Below are 27,586 nucleotides of genomic sequence, written 5' to 3'. Positions count from 1 at the left end.
TGTTACAGGGACCTGGCAGTTGTATGGTGGAGGGAAGTATGTGTATAGAGAAAGGACATTTTTTGTTGTTTAAGTTTATAGACATTTAAATTCAGATAAGGATCCAATGAAGCTCTAGAGATTGAATACACTAGAGAGGAGATATCTCAGCCACAGGTTGTTAAAGGCTTACACCAAATATAGAGTGCCAGACCACAACCAAAATCTTGTAAAGGACCCCTTCCCACTCCAAGCCCCAGTTTACCCATCTATAAGGTGGAGGAGTAAGGGTTGGACTAGATCAATAATTCTCAAAACTTTATGGTCTCAGGACTCCTTTACTCTCTTAAAAATTATTCAGAATTTTTGAGCTTTTTGTCTATCAGTATTGACCATATTAGAAATTAAAACATTTTAAAGTCATTAACAATAATAAACCCATTACATGTTAAGTATCTTTTTAAAATATTTTCTCCTAAAAGAAATTTAGTCAGAAAAGTGGAATTATGTTAGATCTCTTGCAAATTGGCTTATTAGAAAGCTGGATTCTCATATCTTCAGTGTGTTGTTATGTTGTTCTAGTTGAAATGTGTAGAAAGTCCAGGCTCACAAAGATATGAAATTAGAAAAGAGTATTTTAATAGCCTTTATTTATCGGTGAATATTCTTTAATACACTAAAATTTGACAAATGATCATTTCCTTAAAGGTTAGTGGCAATGTGGAATCTGAAACCATGTCAAAGAACTTTCCATACTGTTACATTAAGATTCATTGGTCTGGTACTCTGAATGAATCTTTTGCCCATGAATGATTTTGTCACACATACAGTAGTTATTTGGAAATTATTGGTTCACTGAGTTATACAGATCCTGCAAATGTTTTTACATTCATTATATTCTTAAAAATCACATTCATTTATATCACTACCAATCTCAAGAGAAAGGTCTTTAAATGTTAAGAAGCTTTTAAACTCACAATGGCCATTGAGTTTTTTGAAATCTTAATTTTTGCTTGAAAGCTTGTATTTTCTCTGGCAGCAAATACTGTCAATTGTTTTTCTTGAAGTGAAAGGCATACTTAGTTCATTTTTCAAGAAAATGCTAGTATATTAAAATATTATTGATTTTTGTCTATTGATTTTATATCCTGAGACCTTGTTTCAATTGTTTGGTAACTTTTTTGAGAACTCTTTTTAGATTTTCTGCAAACAAGGTCATGTCTTTTCTAGTCACTTTTACTTCTTTCCAATCTGTATGCCTTTTCCCCTTGCCTTTCATTGCTTTATTCCACTGATTACCATTTACTTCTGAATCCAAGTTGTAGTGCTATTGACACCCTTGCCTTGTTTCCGTTCTTAGGGGAAAAGCAGTATTTCACCATTATATATGTTAGCTGTAGTTTGTTTTGTTTTTAGTTCTCTTCTATTCCTAGTGTGCTGAGATTTTTTTAAAATCATGAATGGTTGATTTTCTTCAAATGCTTTTCCTATCTATACAGGTTTATTTTTTTAGTTAATATGATGCATTATACAGATTTTCAAATGATGAACCAACTTTACATTGCTATAAAACACTAATGATGTATTATTTCTTTTAACATTGATATATTACTACCATCAAATAGATTCAAGTTTACCAGTTGTCCCAATAATGTCCTTAATAACAAATGATCCAGTCTAGAATCATATGTTGCATTCAGTTGTCTTATCTCTTCAGTCTCCTTCTATCTGAAAGTTGTCTTCCCTTGACTTTCACAACCTGAACACAGTGAGGACTATTTTGTACAATGTCTAATTTTATAGACTGTCCTTCAATTTGATTTATCTAGATTGTTTATATTTTACAAAAATTAGTGATGCTTTTTTGCCTCATTGCTGCCTGTGGGTAGTAGTAACTTTTCCCATTACTGATGTCAGCTTTCATCTAAGATACTGTCTGCCAAGCTTCCCCAGTGCACTTTCTCCTTTAGTAATTAATATGTATCCCTTTCCTCACCAAACTATCGATTCACTTATTTTTTTTATGTATGGATTCATGGATTCCTATTTTATTCAATGGGTTATAATCTAATAATATCATCACATATTTTGATGTCCAAATTGTCCCAGATTTGACAAGTGGTTTTATATACTTTTGATATGTCCCTATCATTCTTTGAGCACTTCTTTCTTTCTGAAACAACAAAATGTTCAGGCTTATCTTGTATTTTCCGTGCCCAACCCTGGAGTCACCCATTTCTCCAAGGAGCCCTGGTTCCTTTTATTGGAGAGGAAGCTCTTTGTGGGCTGAACTAGAGAATATATGTATTCCCTACATATATACATATTGGCATGTATATTTATTTAGCTTATACCAATACCTTAACACTGCAGGGTTCATTCTGGTTTTTTCCTTTTCCATATTTATAACTCCATTCTCTGCTAGCTCCCATTATCTTCAATATATTCATTAGGTCAATCCCTCCTGTATGTATATAACCAATCTCTCATTGCTAGCACCACCTACCCAAGTGCCCTCTTCTCACTCTGCTTAGACCTCTGTACCCCTCCATCTATAAACCTACACCTTCCTTACACTCTTCTTTAAAAAGACTTTTAAAGAAAAGCAACCTTGTTGGACACTGAGACCAAAAACTGTCGAAAGTCACTTTTGGATAAGAGAAGCTTTTGTATGAACTAGGTATTTAATAATGTTATTAAGCAATTACTGCTAATTTTAAATGTGATAATGCCATCAAAGTAAATAAAGAAATTAAAATAAAAAAATTAAAAAGTCCTTATCATTAAAGACATACTTGCTAGATGATAGGTACAGAGGCGTTGATTATTATTCTATCTATTCTTATATGTTTGAAATTTTCAAATTAAAAAAAATTCTAATTAAAAATAAAAGATAGGTGGCAGGTCTGCAGATCACCGGATTTTATTTAGATGGAATCACTGCTAATTACATAGAAGCTACCTGCCTAAGCCAAAATCCATGAGGTTCACATGAACTTACAGTTACACAGATAAGAAACAAATGGCATGTTCAAAAACATGAAGAAATATCCTGATGCCCAGGTGATGAAAGCTGTGGTGAATGAGTCTGCACATTTATTTCAAGCTGTTAAAAAGTTTGTGGGCCACCTAGATAGGAGAAAGAAGTCATTAATTGGTAGCTTTAATGTCATGGCTTACAAGGTCCTTCATGACCTGGAACAGTCCTGCTCCTTCTTGTACCAATACCCACCTCACACCCCCACACCCCTCCTGAGCCTTAGTGAACTCCTTTCAGTCGCCCAAATCTCCCTTCTGCCTGGAACTGTTCCTCACTTTTTTCCATCTTTTCCTTTAGAATGTAACATGTCATTTCCTGTGAGCCTTCTCTAAACAAGCTCAATCTTCACACAAATCTGTCCCTCTTCTGTCTTCCCCACAGAAACTTATATCTCCCATTATCACAGTGCTTATTAATTCAACAAATATTATACATCTACTCTATGTCAGGTACTATTCTACGTGCCGAGTTACAACAGTAAACAAGACAAGAAGACAGTATCTCTTTCTTATGGAACTTAGAGAATAATAAAAGAAATATATACATAATTTGAGTGATAAACACTGTGAGAAAAATAAAACTTGGGGAGACATAAAGCAGCTTTAAATAGGACCAAAGAAGGCCATACTAAGAAAGTTACACCCAAGGGACTTACTAGTTTACTAACTGTTCTACTTCTGTCTCCTACACTGGCTCATAACTCAGTGAAGGGACCATGCCCATGTTCCTCTCACATCTTAACCTAGTGCTTTGCTTGTAAAAATATTTAATAAAACATCATTTTAACTATTCTTAACTATGTATTTTTGTGGCATTAAGTACATTCACACTGTCCTGCAATCATTAATCTCCAGAGTTTTTTGCCTTCCTAACCTGTAACTCTGTACTCATTAAATAATTATTTCCCATTTCTCCCTCCCATCAGCCCTTGGCAATCACCATTCTGTATCTATGAATTTGACGACTTAAGGTACTTCATATAGGTGGAATGATATTTATCCTTTTGTGATTGGTTTATTTCATTTAATATATCTTAAAGGTTCACCCATGTTGTAGCATGTGTCAGTTTCCTTCCTTTTTAAGGCTGAAATAGCTCATTATATGCATATACCACATTTTGTTTATTCATCTATCCATTAATGGACACTTGGGTTGCATTTACCTTTTGGTTATTGTGAATGCTGCTATGAACATACATGCACAAATATCTTTTCAAGTCCTTGAACAGAGTCTCAATTATTTGGGGTATATACCCAGAAGTGGGATTGCTGGATCCTTTAAGTAAAGTACTTGATTTCTTTTCATTGCCAAACAATATTCCGTGATATGGATATATCATATTTTACTTATCTATTTATCAGCTGATAGACAGTAATGTTGTTTCCACTTTTTGGCTATGAATAATGCTTCTATGAATACTTGCGTACATGTTTTTGTGTAAACATGTGTTTTCATTTCTCTAAAGTATACCTAGGGGTAGAATTGCTGGATCATAGAGTAACTATGTTTAACCTTTAGAAGAACTTCCAGAATATATTCCACAGGACTGTACCAATTTACATTCCCATCAGCAGTGTATGAGGTTTCCAATTTCTCCACATAGGCCAACACTTGTTACTTATCTTTTTGATGGGAGCCAATCTAGTGCGTAGAAGCGGTATCCCATTGTGGTTTTGATATGCATTTTCCTGATAGCTAATGGTGCTGAACATCTTTTCATATGCTTCTTAGCCATCCAATCAGTTTTAACATAAGCAGCCATATCAAACATTACCTAACCTTACTGTTATATGTAAGAGAGTCAAATACAAGTTTACTTTAAAAAAAAAGAAAACTTTTTGGATCAACTACTATGTAAGAGACATACTGAAGGACATAAAGTATTTTAAAGATTGGCCTGTTACTTAAAGGTACAAAATCCAGCTTCTCCACTGTTTAGCAATACAAGTTAGGACATCATTTCTCTTCTCTGAGCTCAGTTTCTTATCTGCAAAATGGGGATGATGATACCTGCCCCCAGTGAAAATGGTAGGATTAGGTAAGATTGCTTATATAAAATGCTCAGCACTGTATCTGACATATATTAGGCCACAGTAAATGATTACTGATGAATCAGCCCCTAGGATGGAAAGATTGTCAGCACCAAGTATTTCCTGGCCACTGTAAGGTTTTCCCCTTCCTGACTTTAGGCTAACTTACACAGTGGTCCCTTGCATGCAAGAAGTCAAAGAGCTCCTCCGTGCAATCCTCCTCTGTGTGTGACCTGGAGGATACGCGCTCATCACAGAGCTCTAGCCGCTCCCGAGCCTTTGCACATTTCTCCGACTGCTCGCATTGCTCTCTCACTGTTGTTAAGGGATCCTGAAGGCGAAGCATAAAAAAAACAAAAATGGGGGTTTTAGGAGGTGCTCCATGAACCATACACTTTGATTAACACAACCACCAAACCAAGGTGCTGCCTCTGAATTACCGTGCAGAAGGCCAGCTGGCAGAGCCACACTGCCGCCAGAAATGGCAGAATGGGGTCTCCCATTCAATTCTGATGCTAAGTAGTAGGGAAAAGTTTCACATTCCTGCCTTCCAAGGTTGCCAGTATGCACTGAAAGCCTCAGTCCTATCTGAAAAACAAGGTGGTAAAGGAAACCTGGCCAAACTTGAAGTAGATCTATAGGAGGCCTTACTTGTTAACACAGCATTTTGGGATATGTGACATCTGTGAATTTCAATTCCCCTCATCTGACAGCCAGGCCTAGGCACCCCAGCTGCCTAGCTAGAAAGGCAATGTTAACATAAGAAGGACCATCTAAGAAAAGTTCCTTCCAGAATTTTTTATTAAACCACAAACAGCAGGCAATTGAGTGTCAGGCTCTCAAGATGCTGCTCGGCTCCCTGACACAACTGGAGAAGTCCCAAACCCAGAAAAAACTCAGCTCCCAGGCCCATATCCCCAAACAGTCCACTGCACAAGAAGGAAGCACTAAAGGCTTTTTCCACTCCCATTCTCTCCAAGGTGTCAAGTATAACACTCCTTAAAATGGCTTCAGAGTTTCCTGAAGCTCAAACTTCCTTTTACTGATATGGTTCCAAACCTGAGACAGCTCTTACCACTAATTCCTCCTCCTCCTCTTCCTCCTACAAAAGGAAAACAAAATTAATGTCAGCATCAATTTTATGACAAATATTCTCAATGATATTGATCTTGTAATTACTGAGGACAGACATTATATTAATCATGTTTTTAAAAATTCTGTATTTTATGATACTTTGACATTTTAGGGGCTTTGCTAATCCTGGAGAAAAAGCTCCTCCCAGGGCTGGCTAATTTGTAGAGATAGCAAACAGTGTGCTGTGGGCACGCCTCTCATATGCAACCCAACCAATCCAAAACCCTTAGCACCAACAATTTCCTTTATCTAACTCCTACACTAAACCAGTTTTTGCCCCCACCCTAGTCACCTCAGGGCCAAATACCAAACAACTAGGGACCACCCCAGTAGCCCACAGTCCACAAAAATGATTTAAACTACCTAATCCTAAACTTGCTAAATATGCCTATCCTGACTCACGCATTCCACTTGGAAATCAAGAGTCTGGTATCCCTTGCTCCTTCGGCTCCAGACTGGCCCATGAACTTCCCCATTTGGCCCTGGGTGGTATGGCCTGTCCGCTTCTTTTGGGAACTATAAGTGATAAACTCCTCTTTCAAAAACACTTGTCTCCATGTCTGTAACCTTACTATACCTAATTAAAACAAGTCCTGGGTACATTTCAACAAGGACACACTATCTTACTTTCATTAGTAACAACCTAAAGAGTACACAACACTATAAAGTTTATAAAGCACTTTCATATCTGTAATGATCAGATTAATCACAAGAGCTCCTAAGGGACTCCCAGTTGAGATAACAAACACTAATCAGACATTTTCTGATACAGATTCAAGCTGTCGGGTGATCATATGGAACCTACATAACTTAAAAGTATTTTATTCTAAATTCTGGTGGGTCCGATTATTACCAGAAATAGCTAAATTTAGTCCTTATATCTCAAACCAAGTTAGGAGGAAAACTAACATTTTTTTCTAGATTCTGAACTTGAATTGGGAATATGAAAATGGCCACGCCTAAACTCTTCTTTAGCCAGAGCTTAACTAAAGACGGTCACAGCCACGGCTTTTTGGCTTACTGAACTCCTAGAATTCTAAGATGACTATCAATATAAGTGCACCAAAGGTCTACACGACTCCATTCATAAGCTCAGAAACACCAGTCCCTAGCTATTTATTTCTGATTCAAGTGCCCAATCTCAAACTTAGTTTCCTTTCTTCCAAGGAAAACAGTGCAAAAAAATTCCCTGTGAGAACATCAGCATAGGCCTAAACCTAGGGCACAACAGAGTCTATCTGATCAGTATTTTGACCTGCTAAAGTAAGGTGTTTGCCTGCCTGTGCATACAGGTGCACATTTGGGGGATGGGAAGTAAAAGGTATAAAGATAAATAGAACTAGCTCAGCAATCCCGCATGACGTTTTCAAAATTCTAACACAATCTACCTCATTCTCTATCATACCCTTCAGAGAAGGGAGCAAAGCTCATGAAAGTAGGGAGGGACAGGGCAGGTTCAACTGTAACCTAGGCTATTTAGTCCCGCAAAGGTCTCTTCTAAACACGACAATGTTATTTAGGATGTAAAATTTTAAGTTTTCATAAATTAACCTTGCTCTTTAAAAATCATACTAAAAAAATTTTCCCAAAAAACAAATCACATTCCGCCTGAGTTAGAAATTAGAAATTAGTATTGATCTACATTGATCATTTTGTGTCTTTGATAATTTTGTATCAAAGTTTCATGGTTTTAGAAAAAAAATCCAAATATAAGTATGAATATGGGCTACTTCATGTAAAATTTCCAGTCAATGAAAAAAGCCAAGATCACACTAAATAAAACGATTTAACCTCCAAGAGGTATAGGTTCTTCATAAAAGACCCTGGTTTTCTTAATTTTAAAATTGACTACTTATTTACTTTATTTTTCTCTTACTGCTGTGCTAAGCCCCACTGAACTTTCTGGTATACTTCCTGCTGAATTTCCTGAGGCTGACTCCATGTCTCTCTGGTCCTCTTTCTGAAAATAATAAGACTAGGAAAAATTATCAGATTAATTAGTTTCCAACTATTCTGAACCCATAAGCACAAAATTGCTGCCCTGAAGTGGCCAGAGAACAGAATAGATAGGAAATGTGATTGGAAACAAAAGCTAGATGGCTTCTGTAAAGCTGTGTAGCACTGTGGCTAAGTCTTAAATCTGGAACCATGCTGCTTGCTTCAGTTCCTGGCTCCACCATATGAGCTGTGTGTCCTTAGGCAAGATATTTAACCTCTCTACGCTTGTTTCCTCAATTGTAAAATGGCAATAGTACCTAATACCTCAAAGGACTATTGTGTGGCTTAAGTGAATTAGTACACATAAAGCACCTGAAATAGTAAGTAGCCAATAAGTAATCATTATTATATTGTCATTCTTACTCTGGTAAAGAGCACGCTCTTTCATTACAGAATTATACTGTACATTCCCACACTGTCCCCAAAGATACCTCCCCCCAACCCCCACAAAGAAAAAAGCCCCACATTTTCACAGGAGCTAGAGTTAAGGACAGATTGCTGGAAACTCCGTAAAAGATGTGGCAGGAATTCCAGACCTGAGCTGAGGTGAGGGCTAGGGTTGATCGCTTGCTTCCCAAACCTGACAAACCACGGACTCAGGACACCCGATTGACTAAAAATATAGATACTGCTTTTTACAAAAGTTTGGTCAACAGTGTTTTCGCTCTTATTAAATCTCCATCATATTCATATAATGGGGAAGTCGAGGCCCAGGAAAGACTAGTCATCTACTTGCCCAAGGACACTCGACGAATTCTGGGGAAGGGTAGAGGGAACTAGGTCCCCTGACCCTGAAAACTAGTGGGCAAAGCAGGGCCAAGAGGGCCCCGGGCGTGTTTTAGCGGGCTAGGTCCTGACCCTCGGCAGAGGATCGAGGCGATCGCCTTGCCTTACCTCTTTGGGATCTCCAGACCCAGTCAGCATCTTTCGCTCGTCCTCCAGCCCCATGTCCCGCTACAGTTCTGGATTCAATACCAGCAGTAACACCGGCACCTATTCCACTTCAGGATCAAGAAGGACTTGTAAGGGTCACTCGACGGATATCCGGCGATCTGGCCGGAAGTGCGGCAGACTCGTCGTAGTCGCGAACACACTCTCCGATTGGCATGTACTACCGTCCACAGGCAAGGTATAGGGGTGGCTCGTATTTGCACCTGAGGAAGATTTGCTAAGACATATCCCTTTAGTCACGCCAGACCCAAATATGTTGACCTACGCATTTATTTAAATATTTTCTTCTAAGAGACTTAGGAACTATGCGTATTTATTCTCCGTTCTTTTAGCGTAGTTCTCATTCTTACCCACATTGCTGATGAAACCGTCCTAACTGCTGACCTTTTCAAGATGGCGGTCCGCGGCTGCCACTCTCGAGCTCGCGCACCTCCCCAAGATGGCGGCGCCCGAGGCCTGGCGCGCCCGGAGTTGCTGGTTCTGTGAGGTAGCGGCGGCAACGACCATGGAGGCCACGTCCCGGGAGGCGGCGCCAGCGAAGAGCTCGGCCTCGGGCCCCAGCGCTCCCCCCGCCCTGTTCGAGCTGTGCGGGCGGGCCGTGAGCGCCCATATGGGGGTTCTGGAGAGTGGGGTGTGGGGTAAGTCTCGGGGTGAGGGGCTACCTCTGGCAACGAGCGGAGGCGGCCCAGCGGCCGGGGGGCGCGGGGGGCGAGGCCGGGAGGCCCGGGGCAAGGCCCAGCCCCGGGCACTGGAAGACAGACCGTGGAGTGGGAGTGTGAATTCCTTGACTGAACGGGCTGAGCAGAGTAAAGACAGGGCGCAAACCGGCAGGTGGACCCGCACCAAGGCCTGGCTGGGGGTCGCGGGGGGCGAGGCCAGGAGGCCCGGTCTTGGGCGAAGCCGTCCGGGCCCGATAGAAGCTGGACTGACGGACTGGCCCGTGGACACCCAACTGACACTCGGGCTGGACGGGGCTGGGGAGTCTCGGATGTCGAGCGGACAGGCAAGGATGTCCCGGCTGTTTGGGGGCGGGGGCCGAGGTTGAGAGGCCCGGCCTAAGGCAAGGAGGCCAGGCCCGGGGCCACCCAACCTGACTGACGGTGCGAGGCCTCTGGTATCTGCCTGACACTCCATGGGTGTCGAGACCCCGGAGGCCAAGCCGGTGGGCGAGGGTAGCCCAGTGGATTGAGGAACGAGGGAACGGGGCTAAGGGAAATTTCGGCCGAAAGGCTTGGGGCGCCGAGGCCTGTCTGACCGCCCGGGGCTGAAGGGAGCGAACTAACGACCGGGGGCCGCGGGTGCCAAGCTAATTGAGCGACGGACTGACGGGCAAGGTAGGGAGCACTGGAGGCCACTCGGATTGGCCTGAGCAGCGAGGAAAGGTCCGAGAGCGGGTGAAGGGAGGCACGAAGCCGATCAGCGATCGAGGGAGGCTCGAATGACGGACAGGCGGGAAGGGCCAAGGAGGCCCCAGGCGGGGCCACGGCCCGGGGATTTCGGACTGGGAGGGGGCGCGTCGCCACTAGGAGGCCTTGGTCCGAGTAGGAGTGAAAGGAGGCCCCAGGCCTGAGAGCGGCCGGGACCCACAGGCCCGGCTCCGGCTGTGGTGGAGGGCGCCCAGGCTGAGCAGCAAAGGGAGGCGGCCTGGGTGCTGGAATGAGGGGCCAGGGAGGGCGAAACGATCAGCCTAGCTGGTGAGCCGGGGAGCACCGCGGGCTGGGGCGGGCCGGGTAACGGAGGAGAGGAGGCCTGCAGCCCGATGGGCACGAGGAGGCCGGGCCGCGGGATGGGCACTGCCTGTCGCAACCTGGTCGCTGATGAGGAAAACTCGGGTCGGCATCATGAGAACTAATAGAGAGGAAAGTGAGGGCCTCTGCAGGGTAGGCCTTCCCGCACAGAGGACAAGGGAGGCCTTGGGCCTGGCAAACTGGTGGTGTGAGGGGGTGGGGTCCAGAGGCCAGGGCTAAAGTTGGGTGAGGAGATCACAGGCCAGGCCCAGGGCCCAGAGAAGGGGGAGGGGTAGCAAAGGCGGCCCTGGGTCTCGTTGGGGTAGGGTGGGGGGAGGGGGTTATAGAAGGCCTCAGGAGTGGTGGTGGTGTCTTTGCCAGGAGGAAGGCCCTAGTAAGGTCAGGAAGGAGAGAGAGCTTGTGGTTCTGGAATGAGAGTTTGGGTTGCACTATGAGGAGGGATATGGAAAAAAGGAGGCCCAGGAGTTTGGGGGGTTGGGCCTCTGGGAATAAGCTCCAAGGCTGTGGAGAGTGTTTAAGGAGGCCCAGGGATTTGGGAAGGCCCTTAATGTGGTGGGGATAGGGCACAGATCCTGGAGAGGCGGAAGTGTCTTCATGTACTGGGGAAAGACTTAGAATATCTCAGTCCTGATGGGGGGAGGGGATTGTGGAGGCCCTATGCCAACAGCTAAGAGAAGGGTCAGGCCGACCTGGGGGAATGGGAAAAAAGTCTAAGTGGAGCTGGGCAGGGGCTCAGAAAAGTCCTGGGGAATATGGAAGAAGGCAGAGAGGATTTGATTGTGCCAGCCTGTAGCTTCTAGGATGATAAACCTGGCTAAGAGGAAAGAAGACTGGCTATGGAGACCCCAAGTTGAGAAAGGGAAGCATTGAAGGTGTGTAAGCTGGAAAGAAGCAAGGAAGAGCTTGGCTTAAGAAACATGGAGAAAGGAAGAAAGGAGTTTGTGGATAATAGGGGATGAGAATCACTCTGGCCGTGAGAGGGGATGGCTAACCAGAGTGGAGCAGATTGTAAGGACAGAGGAGGAAGAGCTCCCACGGGCCCAACCCAGAAAAACAGTCACACAGCAAAAGCTGAATCAAATTAGGCCTTTTAGAAGAGCCAAGTAAGAGGCCTGCTAAGCAGTGCTCTTTTGGAGGAAGGTCGCAATGTGGCCTAACAGCCAGAAAAGGCTTCCTGGAGGTAGTAGACTGGTTTTGTTTTGTGTAGGGAGAGGAGGGGAAAGTGAGTAGAAGCAGCAGGAAAATATACAGTTGGGATACTTAAGTAGAATAGGTATGATAGACCTTGAATGCCAGGATATGGAGCTTAGACTTTATCTTGAATGCAGCAGAGAGCCTTCATTAATGTAATAGCATAGGGAATTAGTGCTTTCATTCAGCAGGTACATTGAGTACCTACTATGTACAAAGAATTATGTTAGATTCTTGGATAGCAGGATTCAGTTATTCCACAAATAAAGATAAAGAGATCCTGGAATGGAAGTTTTGAAAGATTATCCTTAGATATAGTATACTCCAAGATCTTAGACTTATTCTTGGCTGGACAGAGATGCTATTGACACGATAAGAATAATCATCAACATTTAGTGAGCTTATTATGGCCAGGCATGGTCTTAAAAAAAATTACAAGCATGATTTCCTTTAATTTTTACAACAATGTTATGAGATATTCATTATTATATCCATTTTAAAATTGAGGAAATTTAGCCTTAAGGACGTTAATTTGCCTGAGAATTCACAATTACTAAGTGGTACAATCAGGATTTTACCCAGTTTTGTGCAACTCTAGAGACTGTACCATTTAGCCATGAAATTGCAATGCCTCTCAGATCTTGGGAAGTCAGCAAGCAGGTTTGCTTTTAGGATATATTGAATTTAGAGTATAATGCTTAAGTATTTCTGTTCTTCATAAGAAAGTGCTAGTTCAGGTTATAGTAGCAGCCCAAAGGATGGAAGTCGCCAACCTGGAAGAGTGGGAAGGGAATTCAGGAAAGGCTTAATAAAGAACATGTGATACTTGAAATATGAGTAGTTGATAAGCTGAAAGTGGCAAGGATATTCCTGGTGGAGAGAACAGCATGACAAAGTGAATCTCATGCACAGAGGCAGAAAGCAGTGTAACATTAGATAAATGAAAAAAGTAGTTTAGTGTAGCTGAAGTGTAGGAGGCAGAGCAGGCAGCTGGAGAAGTTAGTGGGGCCCAGATTACGAAGGACTTTCTTATCACACATATTCAATAGGACCTTTTAAATACAGAATAGTTCATTATGCTAGGCAGAAGTGAACTGACCAGCTCCTAAATGAGCATATCAATTTGCTTTGTGGAATTACCTCACCCTTATAGACGTGTGTGGCCCTGAAATTCCAGCTACCAACTAAGTAGCTGAAGATAAGTGGACCAGAGTTTAAATTAGATTTAGATTAACTTCTATAGGTTCCATTTGTCAAATGAGAAGTCTGCCCTTCTATTTTCTTTTCCAATAGGATAATTAATGTTTGGAATCCTTGAAGGAAAAAAATTTTGTGTTTTGGTTTTTGTAGCCCTCCCAGGCCCAATACTTCAAAGCATCTTACCTCTGCTCAATATATATTACTTGGAGAGAATTGAGGAAACTGCCCTCAAGAAAGGTGAGTGTCTTTCTGTCTCCTTCCCAGTCAGTGATTTATAAGCAAGGGACCGTAATCTTCAGGTTAATGTTACACCTGACACCTGCATGCTTTTCAAGAGTACCCTCACACCTACTTTCTGATTCCTCACGGTGTCCTGTGAAACACAAAGCAAGTATATCATCCCTGTTGTACTAATAAAAGTGAGACCACAAATGCACCACAATTAATAGCAAAGCCAGACTAGAACCCAGATTTAAATCTTAGCTTTTCTATTTTAGCAAGCTGCCTCCCAAACCCCTCATTGGACACATCTGTTAAGAGATAATATTTATCTAACCCTGACGTGCCAAATACTGTCCTAGGCACTTTACCTGGAGAAACTTATTTAATCTTTTCAACAGTTATATGAAATAGCTATTATCAACTACATTTTACAGATATAGAAACTGAGGTACAGAAAAGTTAAATAACTTGCCCAAGGCTACACAACTAGAATGTGGTTTGTGATCATTTAAACCCAGGCAGTATATCTTTAGAGTTCTTTACGACATTGCCACATTGCTCCTGTGAACCCAGAGAAGATCAACATTATAAGGCCATTGATGATGGCCAAGGAGCAGCCAAGTAAATGTGATATTTCTCCCTACAGGCCTCTCCACTCAGTCCATCTGGCGCCGACTATGGGATGAGCTGATGAAGACAAGGCCTTCCAGTCTGGAAGTAAGTTAAGGCACCAGGTAGAATTCTGGCCTGTCTTTGCACAGTGAAAGCAGGAGTTGCACACAAACATAAGATGGGTACTGGTAAAGTGCAGGGGCAGGATGGCATGAATTTGAGAGGAGAGCTCTGGTGGCTTGTTATGAGGTGCTTTACCATTTGGCATTTGTCACTGACTTGCTGACTAACCATGTTTGCAGGTGACAAAAAAACAGGGAAAGGTAGTGATCACAATGGATGGCAGACCCCGGATTCATAGAGGTCTTCACAGGGCTGGAGCAATGGTCAAACTTAAGATGAAATTTAACAGGATAAACCAGCTCTTCACTTGAGTCTAAAAAATTCCAACTGCATGACATCAGGGTACGGGGTGGATAGGTCTGGCTTAACAGCAGCTTTTGTAAAAAACGATTAAGGAGTTTTAGTCTACAGTGTGCTAAAGCCACTCCTGTAAAGACTGTACCCTGAGCCATATGAATTAATGTAACTATAATATAGTCCAGAGGACAAGGGAGATCATAGACCCGCCTGGTTCTGCAGTGGTCAGGCTACTCCTGGAATATGGAGAAAGACGTCAAAGCCACACCAAGTGAGTCACATTTGGAAGACTGGAGAAGTTTTTCCTGAAAAAGAAGACTTGGGGAACATGAACTGTCATGGAATATTTGAATGGTTGTCTCATGAAAAAGGGATTAATAGAGTTGTTTTGGGTGGAAGCTAAGGGAGGATAATTTTTACTAAACTTAATGTAGAAATTTTAAACTCTGAGCTTATTGGTAATGAAACAAGCTAATTCCAATGGTAATAAGCTTTCTATCTCTAAATGTTCGGACAGATCCAGGATAACTACAATTCAAGGGTATTGTAGAGGAAATTAAGCATTGTAAGAGATTGGACAAGATGACTTCTAAGGCTCCTTTTACCCTGAAATTCTGTTATCCATTGATTCAGATATAACTCACCAGAGCTCTCATGTATGCAGAATTTCTTTTGCTGCTCCATAAGTAGGTGACAGGACAGATTGAGTTCAATAAACATTTCCTAAAACTTACCACATACCGAGGTCTTAAGCTAGATCTCGGAAGTACAGACACAGTCCCTAACCTTAAGTTTAGTGGGGGAAATCTGCAAATACATCATGTATGGTAGAATAAGTGGTGTGATAGAGTAACAAGGAGGCCGAAGGTGAAGGGAGCAAGAAAATCTTTCCTAGGAAGGAGTATTTGAACTGGGCTTTATATGGTGAATGAGGCCAAATGATAAGAAAACAAGCTCTTATCAGAAATTAGAGATTGACTTTCTGGGATGCACTGGGTTCAGTAACATTCAGCTCCACATCCTTCAGCTTTTCCACTTCCAGATCTGGACACAACCCATGGAGTTCAGTGTGGTGACACTAAGGCCCAACAAAATCTTCAGGCATTATATAGAGAAGTTAGGCCTTATGAGGAAGCGAAGTTAACACCAGAATATTAGAAAACAGTAACAGCTTCCTGCAGCCTTTAAAGAAACATGAGATTCACTGTGTCCCAGTGTTTCCCAAGAAGTACGGTTGACTAGTCAGTGTTGGAGATATAATATCTTTCTTTTTGAGAAAGCTTTTTTCTCAACACTATCTCAAGCTTCCTGGAAAAGAATGTCTATTTGTTATCTTGTTTTTCTTGTCTCAGAGCATTTCAGAACATTTATGAAGCCCTAGGCTTGGTGACTTAATAGTCACCTAGAAAGAGGTCCTGACTTAGAGCATATCCATTCCAGAAGGTGTCTTATTCTGCTTCCCATGTTTGCATGACAGTGACCTTCACTTCATTTATGATTCAATAACTTATTGATTTCCTACTCAGTTCCAAGCACTATGCTAGGTTCTAGGGATACAATGGTGAGCAAGATAGACGTAGCCCCTGACTGCTTGTAAAGCAATAGTATTTCTGTGTAGTACTAGTTTGTATGTATTAAGAGATCTGTAGAATAAAATAGATATTCTGGAGACAAAGCAATTTGTAAATGAAAGATTATTCAATAAATGGTTCTCTAATAATTGGTTAACCATTTGGAAAAAATAAAGTTAGAGCCTTACTTTACAGTATACTCAAATAATTTCTATATGGATTAACGATTAAATTGTAAAAAAGAAAAGCACAGAACAACTAAAAAAAGAATAAAGGTGACTGATTATCTAATCTCAGGATGGAGAATGCTAATTATTAAGTGGGCAGGACCAAATTAAAAAATATGGACATACTTGACCATATGAAATGCCAACACTATACAATCTAAAAGGTACATAAACTGGGAAAGAATGTTTGTAACAATATTTGAAAAAAAGATACAGAGAATAAGACAAAGGCGAACATCCCAGTAGAATAAAATGAGTAAAGATTTGGATAAGTTATAAAATATACAAAAATCTCCAGCAAAGTGAAAAATGTTCAATCTCAATAAAAAATGGGAAAATAAAATTGTACCTCTTATATTGTAAAGTCTTGTTTTGATTTGGTTTTAAAAAATAATTCCTTTTAAAAAGGGTAAAATTGCATTACTGTTGGTGGGAGCAGAAATGTTATAACTTTCTTGGTGGGCAATCTAGTGATAATTGTCAAGAATCTTTAAAATAGTCAAATCAAATTCTTTGAATAGAAGTTCAACTTAGAATTTATAATACATAAAAATTGAGATACTCATGAGGATTTCCAGATGTTCATTACAGAAAAGTTTAATATCAAAAAGCTAGAAACAATTTAAATATTCAATAATACAGGAATTATTAAATATAATACATCCATATTTTCAAAATATTAATAAAGTCATATTTCAAAAATACTTAAATACATGGTGGTAAAAATATTTAATAATATAGTGCTATAATATTAAAAAAAAACTAGCCTTTGAAACTGTTCAGAATTGTTTCAGCGTTATAAAAACAAGTATCTAAAGCTATTCACATATATGTACTCCAAAGAGTTGGTTTCCACATGATTTTTGACTTGCTTCTTTATTTTTCCACAAACAATATTTCTATTAGAAAAGCAACAGTGGCCAGTAGTTTATATGAATATTTGCTGGCTCTAACAGTTTAGTACAAGAAAATATTTAGCCCTCCCTAGTTTGTATACACACACTTCTTCCTCCCCCACCAATGCCTGTGCTGCCACCCCATTGTAGATAGGCCAGGGATTGATTGTTGGTAGGTAATTGTCATTTCACTTCTTTGGTGGTGCCTCATTTCCCCTACTGTCACTCAAAAGGAAGTATTTAAACCACTTTGCGTTGTCTGAGTTATAGTGTACAAATCCACAAAATGAGTGGCTTGGACTAGATCTCTGAGGTATTTTTCAGCTCTGAAGGTTTAGCATAGATTGTTCTAAAACAAAATGCAGTGAACTGCTGTCTGCTCATGCATTAATTCATGAGGAAAAAGCCATTTAGATAGTTGTCATAACTAACTTTACAGTCATTTAATCCTCACAACTCTGATGCGGGTGTAGTATCTTCTTCACTTTACAGATGATGAAACTGAGGCAGAAGGAGGTGAAGTGACTTGCCTAAGGTTAGTTTGTGAATGGCAGACCCAGGATTCAAGTCAAGGCAGTCTAGCACTGGAGTGCATGCTTCTAATCACCGTCATGCAGCTCTCACTGTAGTTATGTCTGCAGTGTTCCAATTTCAGATTGTGTCTTCATCGACCAATAAAATGTCTGAAAAAGCCCAGTATTTAGTTATCTGAACTATGTATTTCGTATGCCTCATGGTTAGAAACAGCCACGATATCTTGGTTCACATCTTTGTCCATATTTTAGACCCAGCTCTATAATAACCATCTGACTATCTCATTTGTGAAGTTGAAGTCTTGTTAGGGATACCTGCCAGTATTTTTCAGGGCTGTGAGTGTGGGCCATTGAATGCATAAGAAAAGTGCTAGAGTAAGGTAGGATTTGAAGGATTCAGGAATACCCCCTCTCTTTCCCTTCAAGGCTGAGTAGAGATTTGGTTGCCAGGTGTTTTTTCTTGCTCCCTTAATGTCCCCACACTGCTGCTGGTGACAGAGGTCCTTCTCTCATTGCCATGCAGTTATCTCAAACATAAAGTCATTTATAATTATTACAGCAAACAGCCTTGGGGAATAGTGAGGGCAAAGGGAATGATACTTTTGCCTAATAGGGGCCCAGCTCCTGCCAAGAACCTCAGATACAGATTATGGGTCACTCTAGTATGAGGGAATACATAGAGACAGGGTAAGTACCAAAGTGTCTTATTTTAGTCTTAGAGAACCCTCCAGCCTCCACTACCTTTGCTTCAGGCTGAATAAGTTGCCCTGCTAAACGGGCTCTGCCTCCATCAAGTAAGTCCATTTCACATTGTCCATCTTGGCTAATGATCAGCAGCAGTGAAAGTAACATTTTGTATTTGACAATTTACAAAGTGGTTTAACTTTCACTACATTTGATCTTCACAACAAACTTGTGAAGCAGGTTTTACAGATAAAGAGAGGTTCAGAAAGGTCCAGAGTATAGTGGCAGAGCTGGCACCTGTATCAAAGTCAGCACTTTCTACTGCATGTTAGGAGAGAATGGGGACTTAGGGAAGTATTTGTTTTGGAGTGGGTAGCAGTAATTCCTAACCTCTGATATACACTAGAATTATTTGGAGGGAGGTTTTTTAAATAATGATATACAGACCTTATCTCAAATATAACATAACAGAATCTCCAAGTCTGGGTACATGGCACATGAATTTTGGAAAAAAGTCCCACAGTAAATTCTGATGTGCACCAAAGGTTCAAAATCACTTGCACTCAAGAGTTCTTATCTTTTCATAAACTATGTAAATGTCTAAGCAATGTACTGTATGCTTGAAACTAATGGTAAAGCGTTTTTTAAAAAGTTGTAAATGTATCAAAATAGTCTGATGCAGTCTCATCCATCAAAGCAAATAACTCTGGCCTTGAAAAAAAACAAATCTACGATTTGGTCCCTGTTCTCCAGGCATTTCTGATCTGCACAGGCACTCAACCCCATGAGGCATGTCTACCAAAGTCTAAGACCTGAGTGGTCCCAGCAAGAGAGGCTGGGGTGGGGGTGGGGGGTAGACACAGAAAGAAACGCTAACAGCCTCAGGGAGTAGAATGTTAGTAGGTCCTTTCAGAAAGTAGTTTGGCAATGGAGAGCATTTCTGGCAGATGTAGGAAAGGACATAGAAGGCAGGTTTGAGTCAGTGAGGTGACCAGTTAGGCCAGAGCAAAGCATTCTTGGAGCAAGATATGGGAAATAAAGCTTCTCAGGTAGGCAGAGGTCATATTGTAGAGGGCTTTCCCTGCCAGGTTGAGGAGCCTTAAATTAACCCTAGGCAGTGGGAAGACATCAGGGGTTTTAAAGTAGAATAATGTAATCAACGATGTTTTAACAAAGATTAATTGAATGGACTTGTGCAGGGTAAAAGGGAACAGAGAGAACAATCAGGAAGCTAATGAAGTAGTCAAGTGTGAAGTGGAGGTTTCTAAACAAAGGTGGTAGTGTAAGAATGGAGAGTTGGGATCAGGTTCTAGAAACAAACACGGAAGAATTCACAGGATAGTGTTTTACTTGAGAGGCACTATAGCAAACTGGTCTCGAACCAAATTTCCCAGGTTCAAATCATGATTCTGCCACTAAGCTGTGTAACCACAGGCAATAACCTTTGTGCTTTGGTTTTCTTACCTGTAAAACAGGGCTACTGGTCATATATGCCTCAATAATGTGAGGATTTAATGAACTTTTATAAGTTGTTTAGAATGTTACCTGGCATAGTAAATAGCTATTGGAAGAGAGGAAACTAGTATGATGATGGTTCCATGGGTAGCACTCTCAATGTCACAGCTGTCTGGCATGTTCTCTGCTTTCAGAGCGTGACCTGTTGGCGAGCCAAGTTTATGGAGGCCTTTTTTTCCCATGTTCTACGTGGGACCATTGATGTGTCTTCTGACAGGCGTCTTTGTGACCAGCGCTTCTCACCTCTTCTGCATAGCTCTCGCCATGTCCGACAGCTCACTATCTGCAACATGCTACAGGGTGCAACTGAGCTGGTGGCTGAGCCCAACCGCAGGGTTCTAGAGACCCTGGCCAGTTCCCTTCACACCCTCAAGTTCCGCCACCTGCTGTTCTCTGATGTGGCTGCTCAGCAGTCACTTCGACAGCTGTTGCATCAGCTTATTCACCATGGGGCTGTCAGCCAGGTGTCGCTGTACTCCTGGCCTGTGCCTGAGTCAGCCCTTTTCATCCTAATTCTAACCATGAGTGCTGGCTTCTGGCAGGCAGGCCCTGGTGGCCTGCCCTGCCGCCTCTGTGGAGAGGCCTCCCGAGGCCGGGCCCCATCCCGAGATGAAGGGTCCCTACTGCTGGGCTCACGCAGACCTCGCCGGGATGCTGCTGAGCGATGTGCTGCAGCCCTGATGGCTTCCCGGCGAAAGAGTGAAGCCAAGCAGACGGCCAGAGCCGCACCTGCCACTAGAGTAACACGCCGGAGCACACAGGAGAGCCTGAGAGCGGGCGGGATAGACACTAAAAGGGAGCCACACCCTCCAGCCACCTCCCATGAGGCTCCTGGCACCAAGCGGCCACCTTTTGCTCCAGCCACCACCTCCTCTGCCTCTCCCTCTTCTTCCACATCCTCATCCAAACGGGCTCCAGCTAGCTCAGGCCCACAGCCTAAGCCCCTGAAGCGTTTTAAGCGAGCTGCAGGGAAGAAAGGCGCTCGTACTCGTCAGGGGTCCAGTGCAGAGTCTGAAGACCTGTATGACTTTGTTTTCATTGTGGCTGGTGAGAAGGAGGATGGGGAAGAGATGGAGATCGGGGAAGTGGCTTGTGGAGCTTTGGGTGGATCAGATCCCAGCTGCCTGGGACTTCCAGCACTGGAGGCCTCCCAGCGATTCCGCAGCATTTCCACCTTGGAGCTGTTCACAGTTCCACTCTCTACAGAGGCGGCTCTGACACTATGCCACCTGCTGAGCTCCTGGGTGTCTCTGGAGAGCCTCACACTATCCTATAATGGTGAGTGCCCTAGAGGGGCAGGGGTTGAGTCTCCCAGCAGCACTAACTATATGCCCAGTCCTGTGGAGGGGAACAAGAGGTATGATCAGGAAGCTGGAGATGTGGCCCTGCCTGCACACACATGTAGTAGCAGACAGTGCTTGGGAAGAGGAACATGAGGTCTACAGGCTGATTTACAGTTGAAAGCAAGGGTTCCTGAGGGGCGGTGAGAACCTGAAGAATGTGTACATTTTAGATAGTAGGCAATCCAAGGGCAAGTGGGAGTGTAGTGTATGGAAGCCCAGCCAGAGCTGAGGCTGGATCCCACCAGTCACATTAAAGCAGCTGTACAGACAAGGAGGTATGGGACATATTTTATCAGACCAGCAATCTAAAGCAGTGCTTTCCTACCTGGCTGTGCCCAGCTAGTCAAACTTCAGCTCTGACTAAATCCAGCAGTCTGCCTAGGTTGCAGAGCACTGCTAGAGAACATCACAACTGTGCAGACTGGTGCTACTATACACTCATAGTCATCAACCTTAGATAAATCCTGTGTTTGTAACATCAGCTCCCATTCCTACTGTACCACTTCCAAACCCTTCCCCCTTTCCTTTCTCAGCATGATTCCACCTCCTACTTCACAGAGAACATAGAAACCATCACACATGAACTCCTTCAGCTTACTATTAATCAGCCTGTACTCTACTACATCTGCATTCATCCTTTCCTCTTTCACCACAGTGGGAGAGATCACCATCCTATCTAAGGCTAACTCTTCTACTTGGGCTCTGGACCCATACCTTCTCACCTTAGCTTGTTTCTTAAATGCCTTAATAATAACTAACTTTATATACTGCTTAGTATATGTCTGGCCTATTTTAAGTATTTTCATTAAGTTAACTAATTTTTTTTTTTTTTAGGCGAGGCAACCTTTGGTTGACCTCACAGATTGCAAAGACCTTGTCAGCTTACAATCCCTTATTATTTTTTTTTTTATTTTTTATGCCTACAGCACCTGGTCTTCCTAGGTGGCCTCCCGTCCAAGTACTAACCAGGCCCGACCCTGCTTAGCTTCCAAGATCAGACGGGATCAGGCTTGCTCAGTGTGGCATGGCCGTAGACTTGACTAATTTAATCCTTACAACGACCCTATGAAGTCAAGTAAATTGCCCAAGATAACCTTGCTAGTAAATTGTAGAGCCAGTATTCAAACCCAGGCAACCTGGCTCCAGAATCCACACTTTTAAACCACGACTTAATGCTGCCTCCCTTCTCTTCCCCATCAACACTGAAACATTAATTCAGGTATCCACCAAAATCCACCACCACCTCTATCCCATATTAACTATTATCCTATTCTTCCCTACCCTTCACAGACAATCTTAATAATCATCTGTGCTCTCTCTTCTCTCAGCCCACTCCAGCCTTGCTTATAACCCCATTACTGCATGGAAGACCTAGGTCACCAAGGTCCTCTTGCTAAGTTCAATATATGCATTTCAGTTCTCACATGAGCTCTTGGCAGCATTTGGTATTACAGTCTTCATGAGATACTCTCATTCCCACTATCTCAAAATCTGATTTTTTTCCTCCTCCCTTTCTGGACATGACTTCTCAATATTCAGAGTTCCTCAGAGCTCACGTGCTGTACACATTTCCTGGACAATTTTGTCCATTCCCTTGGTTTCAAAAGCCAACTATGCCGAAGACTCTCCGTTATATGAACTTAGCCCAGATCTTTATCCAAAACTCCAAATCCATTTATCCAGCTAACTGCTTGATAGCACCATTTCATTAACCACAAGCTCCCCAACCTGAATATATCTTCTCCCCTCTATACAATGCTCCTGTTCTCAGTGACATCACGGGTGACTCAGTTGCCCAAAAGAAACCTGGATTCTTACTCTACATATATTTGGTGACTAGGTTCTATCTTTACAATCTTCCTTTCAAGTCCATTTCTCTATCTCCACATCCTTAATTCAGGCTACCATTACTTCTCATCTGGATTCTTCATTTCAACAGTTCCTGACTCCGTCTACGTTGCCGCCCAAGCGTTTTTTCAAATCTGCCATTCATTCATCTAAAAACCCTTCAGTGGTTTCCTGTCACCATGTCTTAACTTCACTTGGAATCATTCATGTTATCACTCCTGCTTACCTCTGTAGTTGTATATTAAACACATTACCCCCTCATACTTTACACACCAGCCACTTTGAATATTTTTCAATTCTTGGAACCTGCCACTCTCCTTCAGGCCTTTATATATGCCAGGTTCTCTCTACCACAGTCACTCTTCTCCCTCCTTTTAGCCTGTCTCCTTATGTTCTTTAGGACTCAACTGAAAAGCTTTTATTGATGTAGACTGAAATGGGTGTTAAGTACCCATCCTTTGTATTTCCACAGTACTCTAGTCCCCCAGTTCCTGTCACTTTTTTTTATCAGGCTATATAGGTAAGAACGAGATCTGCTGCTCACTATTGTCTAGCAAAACAACCTTATTTACTAAGTGCTGGGTTTTAGTTGAATCAATCAACAGGAGACTGCTCAGACCAAGGGAGGGATAAGGGAGGGAGTTCCAAGGAATTATTTGCTATGTGGCATTAAGCAACTACCCCCTAACCTTCTGGATCCTACTCCCTTCTTTGGGATGGGATTATCTTTTTCTGCCCCATTCCCACCCAATGAATCTTTTAAAGTATTCCCTATTGGGTCATTGTTACTCTCCTTAGTTTTCAGATGCTCCCTATGACCTGTAGAAAAAGTCCAGATGCCTCTTGCTGTCTGGATCTATTATCCAGCTGGCAGCTGCATGCTACCCCATCACATCCTATCTTGTTTTGTGACTCTGCCCTGACTGATGCTTGAGGGCATGGCCCAACACAGTAGACATCAGTTTGCTGGTTACCTGAGGAAAAAGACAACAAATGAATAGTTGAGACAAATGTTTTAAATAATCTAAAATTTGAGATTTAGTAGTTATCATTAGAAGTACTTGGAATTGTCTCTGAAAGCTACCCTTGCTGATACTGCCACATTACTCTTTCCTGCCATAGGCCTGGGCTCTAACATCTTCCGCCTACTGGACAGTCTGAGGGCTCTGTCAGGCCAGGCTGGATGCCGCCTCCGTGCCCTGCATCTCAGTGACCTGTTCTCACCACTGCCCATCCTGGAGCTGACACGTGCCATTGTGCGAGCCTTGCCCCTGCTGCGGGTCCTCTCTATTCGTGTTGACCACCCCAGCCAGAGGGACAACCCTGCTGTGCCAGGGAATGCAGGGCCCCCTAGCCACATAATTGGGGATGAAGAGATACCAGGTGAAGCACTGCGTGTGTGCATGTGTGTATGTGTGTGTGTGTGTGTGTCCACACAAACGTGCAGGTGCATTTGTGTGAAGGCAGAAAGACCTCTAATTTAGGCCTGCCACCACTCATTCCTAGCTTATTTGGAATCTGTTCCCTCTTTAGCCTGCTCTTTTTAAAGATAACCATGGGCTGGATGGGGCCCAGACCATAAGCCCCATGACCATGGCAGATCAGCTTCCAGAAAAGGGGTCTGAATTAGGAACAGAACTGTTAGACTACATAAGTTCTCACTGCTGTATGTCCCATTAGTTCCTGTGTCTCCTAGCCCACCTTTCTGCATTCTCTGCTTTTGTCTAGTCTCCCTAGACTAAAAGCTCCATAAATGTAAGGACTAAATTTCATATTTAGAAGTCTATTCCCAGAACCTAGCACAGTGCCTTAGCATATAGTAGGCACTCAGGGACAAGTAGCCATGATTTTTTTAGTGAATCCCTTTAAGGATAGGGTGGAACTTGGTATGGGAATGAAGTAGATAGCCAGCTAGAATTTACTCTCCCTATCATGTCCAGAAAACTGCCTGGAACAGTTGGAGATGGGATTTCCACGGGGAGCCCAGCCAGCCCCACTGCTCTGCTCTGTACTGAAGGCCTCAGGTTCTCTGCAGCAGCTGTCCTTGGATAGCGCCACCTTTGCCTCTCCCCAGGATTTTGGACTTGTGTTGCAGACACTCAAAGGTAAGACTCAGCTAGAATGGTAAAGGGAAGAGGGTAGGAGGGAACCTTGCATTGTTTGTAAAAGTTAGGGCCTCTGTCCCCATCCAGAGTACAACCTAGCTCTGAAGAGACTGAGCTTCCATGACATGAATCTGGCTGACTGTCAGAGCGAGGTGCTCTTTCTGCTACAGAATCTGACTCTTCAAGGTAAGTTCTCATCTAGAACCTGACTGACATTCCTGAGCCTTCATTGTGGCTCTGTCACTGTCTCACTGAGCAAGCAGTTTTTTTTTTTCTTGGCCTTATGTCCTCACCTACAAGATAGTTATAGGACCTCAATGACCTTCCTTCTTAAAAGATCCCAAACTTGACTCCTCTTATACTACACGTGGTAATTAATTTTAGAGTGCCTCACCCAAAAGTTTTCCCTATCTTCCAAAGACTGACAGAAATGATGGTAGAAGAGAGGAATAAATGTCCTTTCAGAACCCTCTCATAGACTTGTCTCCAATTCCCACCCCTGCATAGAGGGGCAGTCCGTGGATGAGGGAAAGAAGGAAGTGGATGAGGAATTGTCTTTGAAGAGACCCTCCCTACAGTGAATATCTAGGCTCTGGTTTGAATACTAATTTAGTTTCAGCCTTAGTTGGGGTCTTACACAAATTCCTGTCTTTCTGGGCCTCTATAAAATGTTCACACCCCTAATTAAGACCAACTAGGACAAGAGGGGCAGCAGACCATAAGCCCCAGTTCTAATGCAGCCATCAGAATTTATCCTAATTTCTGTTGACAGAGATTACCTTCTCCTTCTGCCGTCTGTTTGAGAAGCGCCCGGCCCAATTTCTGCCTGAGATGGTTGCTGCTATGAAGGGCAACTCCACACTGAAGGGCCTCCGGCTGCCAGGGAACCGCCTGGGTGGGGACAGGGCCCTGGGAATGGAGAGGGAGAGGGGGAAGGAGCCAGTCCTTTGACCTAGAAACTCAATGGGTAAAAGCATAGACCTCTCTCCTGGGAACATGGAGGTTAGAATAGTTGTGTGCTGGGACTCCAGGAGGCTGGGCTTCTCCCTAGCCAGAATTAGGCTGGGATACCCTTGTTCCCTGGTCTTGGGTGGAGGTTACCGACATATCTCCCCTTCTCCTCAGGGAATGCTGGTCTGCTGGCCCTGGCAGATGTTTTCTCAGAGGATTCATCCTCCTCTCTGTGTCAGCTGGACATCAGGTACACGTTGGGGGTAGGGGAGAGGTAGGCTGGCAGGGGAAGGAACAAGGGATAGAGCTGCAGGGACAAACGCCAGGGATTATTTGCTTCCTGGGTGTCTAATCCATCTCACCCCTACCAGTTCCAACTGCATCAAGCCTGATGGGCTTCTGGAGTTCGCCAAGCGGCTGGAGCGCTGGGGCCGTGGAGCCTTTGGTCACCTGCGCCTCTTCCAGAACTGGCTGGACCAAGACGCAGTCACAGCCAGGGAAGCCATCCGGCGGCTCCGGGCAACCTGCCACGTGGTTAGTGACTCGTGGGACTCATCCCAGGCCTTCGCAGATTATGTCAGCACCATGTGATGGGGCCCATGCCTCACAGGCCCATGCCCAGCACCATCAGCTTGCAGGGGCTGAGGCATGGGCTGCCCAGAACTCCCAACCACCAAGTCTGTCTTTCTCTTTCTGCCACCTTTTTTTCTCTGTTTTCCTTCTTCCCTTGCACTGAGGTTCTGGAGGCCTTGATGGGGCCCAGCAAAGGCATTCCCAGAACTGCATTTAGAGCCTTTGGGCCCCTTACAAAGAAATCTGGGAACCCTGGGCCAGGAAATTACAGTAGTCATCAATCACTGAGGATAGCCCCCTCCCCCTGCCGCCTCAAGCAGGTACCCAAGCTTTAGAGAAGTATAGGAGTGCCCACTACCAGGCCTCTTCTCTGCTGGGCTCACCATGCTGCTCCCAGGCCTCAGTCCCTTTCATACCTTTATTCCTTTCTTTTTTTAACCAAAAAAGTTTTTCTTATAAAATAAATTTTGGGCAAACATCATGCAGCCCTTCTTGATTTTTCTCCCAGAGAACAAAATTCAGCAGGGCCCTATGGGGCAGGGAGCCCCTTTTCCCTGTCTCCTTCCTCTAACAGCTATATCCAGACCAGCTGGTTATCAGTGGAGGCCCCGCTGCTCCTCATGGGAACGCTGGTGGAAGACGAAGGTGATGGCAGTGGTGGCAGCATCCCATGCAGCCTGGAGTACCTCATCTTTGAGACCCCGCTTATCAGTGCTGTGGTTCCACTGAGCCAGGTCTGAGGTGCAGTCAGAACCATCAGGGGGTTGCCTGACCTGATGGTTGTTGACACAGCGGCTGCAGCGCAACCTGGGGGC

At 43.3% G+C, this 27,586-nt stretch overlaps 3 protein-coding genes and 1 pseudogene across 11 annotated transcripts in view; 1 reads left to right on the top strand and 3 right to left on the bottom strand.

Annotated features, from left to right (window-relative positions):
• Positions 1-609: 609 nt before the first annotated feature.
• On the bottom strand, positions 610-9,278 carry LOC105297147 (cytochrome b-c1 complex subunit 6, mitochondrial). Of its 2 annotated transcripts, XM_023534948.1 has the most exons (5): positions 9,076-9,278; positions 6,125-6,151; positions 5,490-5,637; positions 5,219-5,380; positions 610-3,108 (listed from the first exon to the last, which is right to left on the bottom strand). In XM_023534948.1, exons 3-5 carry the CDS (start codon positions 5,550-5,552, stop codon positions 3,076-3,078), a joined length of 258 nt encoding a protein of 85 aa, XP_023390716.1. In that variant the 5' UTR covers positions 5,553-5,637; positions 6,125-6,151; positions 9,076-9,278; the 3' UTR covers positions 610-3,075. The 2 variants fall into 2 exon arrangements, with proteins under 2 accessions (XP_023390716.1, XP_011365931.1); XM_011367629.2 differs by lacking the exon at positions 5,490-5,637.
• A 154-nt stretch (positions 9,279-9,432) lies between these two features.
• LRRC41 (leucine rich repeat containing 41) lies at positions 9,433-27,252 on the top strand. Of its 4 annotated transcripts, none has more exons than XM_011367622.2 (10): positions 9,433-9,770; positions 13,422-13,508; positions 14,140-14,210; positions 20,086-21,229; positions 24,265-24,525; positions 25,083-25,247; positions 25,335-25,433; positions 26,020-26,142; positions 26,373-26,448; positions 26,570-27,252. In XM_011367622.2, exons 1-10 carry the CDS (start codon positions 9,572-9,574, stop codon positions 26,787-26,789), a joined length of 2,445 nt encoding a protein of 814 aa, XP_011365924.1. In that variant the 5' UTR covers positions 9,433-9,571; the 3' UTR covers positions 26,790-27,252. The 4 variants fall into 4 exon arrangements, with proteins under 4 accessions (XP_011365924.1, XP_023390709.1, XP_011365927.1 ...); XM_011367625.2 differs by lacking the exon at positions 9,433-9,770 and adding an exon at positions 10,171-10,466; XM_011367623.2 differs by lacking the exon at positions 9,433-9,770 and adding an exon at positions 10,628-10,826.
• LOC111744463 lies at positions 22,212-22,330 on the bottom strand (annotated as a pseudogene).
• RAD54L (RAD54 like) overlaps positions 27,163-27,586 on the bottom strand; it is a 23,233-nt gene continuing 22,809 nt past the window's right edge. For all 5 annotated transcript variants that reach the window (XM_011367627.2, XM_023534942.1, XM_023534943.1 and 2 more), the window contains one exon: positions 27,163-27,578. In XM_011367627.2, coding sequence (XP_011365929.1) covers positions 27,368-27,578 — 211 coding nt within the window. In that variant the 3' untranslated portion in view covers positions 27,163-27,367. The remainder of the gene's footprint in view (positions 27,579-27,586) is intronic.

Source organism: Pteropus vampyrus, unplaced genomic scaffold (genome assembly GCF_000151845.1).
Source record: "Pteropus vampyrus isolate Shadow unplaced genomic scaffold, Pvam_2.0 Scaffold135, whole genome shotgun sequence".
Classification (NCBI taxonomy): Eukaryota; Metazoa; Chordata; class Mammalia; order Chiroptera; family Pteropodidae; genus Pteropus; species Pteropus vampyrus.
The sequence above is the reverse complement of the archived record's forward strand: the minus strand, read 5'-3'. Positions and strand labels throughout refer to the sequence as shown.

Bases quoted from the DNA above. Each gene is read 5' to 3' on its own strand.
- LOC105297147 (XM_011367629.2), bottom strand. From the start codon at position 9,129: ATGGGGCTGGAGGACGAGCGAAAGATGCTGACTGGGTCTGGAGATCCC. The intron at 6,152-9,075 runs GTAAGGCAAGGC...TTCCTTTTGTAG, and splicing joins GGTCTGGAGATCCCAAAGAG to GAGGAAGAGGAGGAGGAGGA. The intron at 3,109-5,218 runs GTAAGTTAGCCT...TCTCCTATCTAG, and splicing joins TGCATGCAAGGGACCACTGT to GTGGCCCACAAACTTTTTAA.
- LRRC41 (XM_011367622.2), top strand. From the start codon at position 9,572: ATGGCGGCGCCCGAGGCCTGGCGCGCCCGGAGTTGCTGGTTCTGTGAG. The intron at 24,526-25,082 runs GTGAAGCACTGC...TATCATGTCCAG, and splicing joins TGGGGATGAAGAGATACCAG to AAAACTGCCTGGAACAGTTG. The intron at 26,143-26,372 runs GTGGGGACAGGG...CCTTCTCCTCAG, and splicing joins GCTGCCAGGGAACCGCCTGG to GGAATGCTGGTCTGCTGGCC.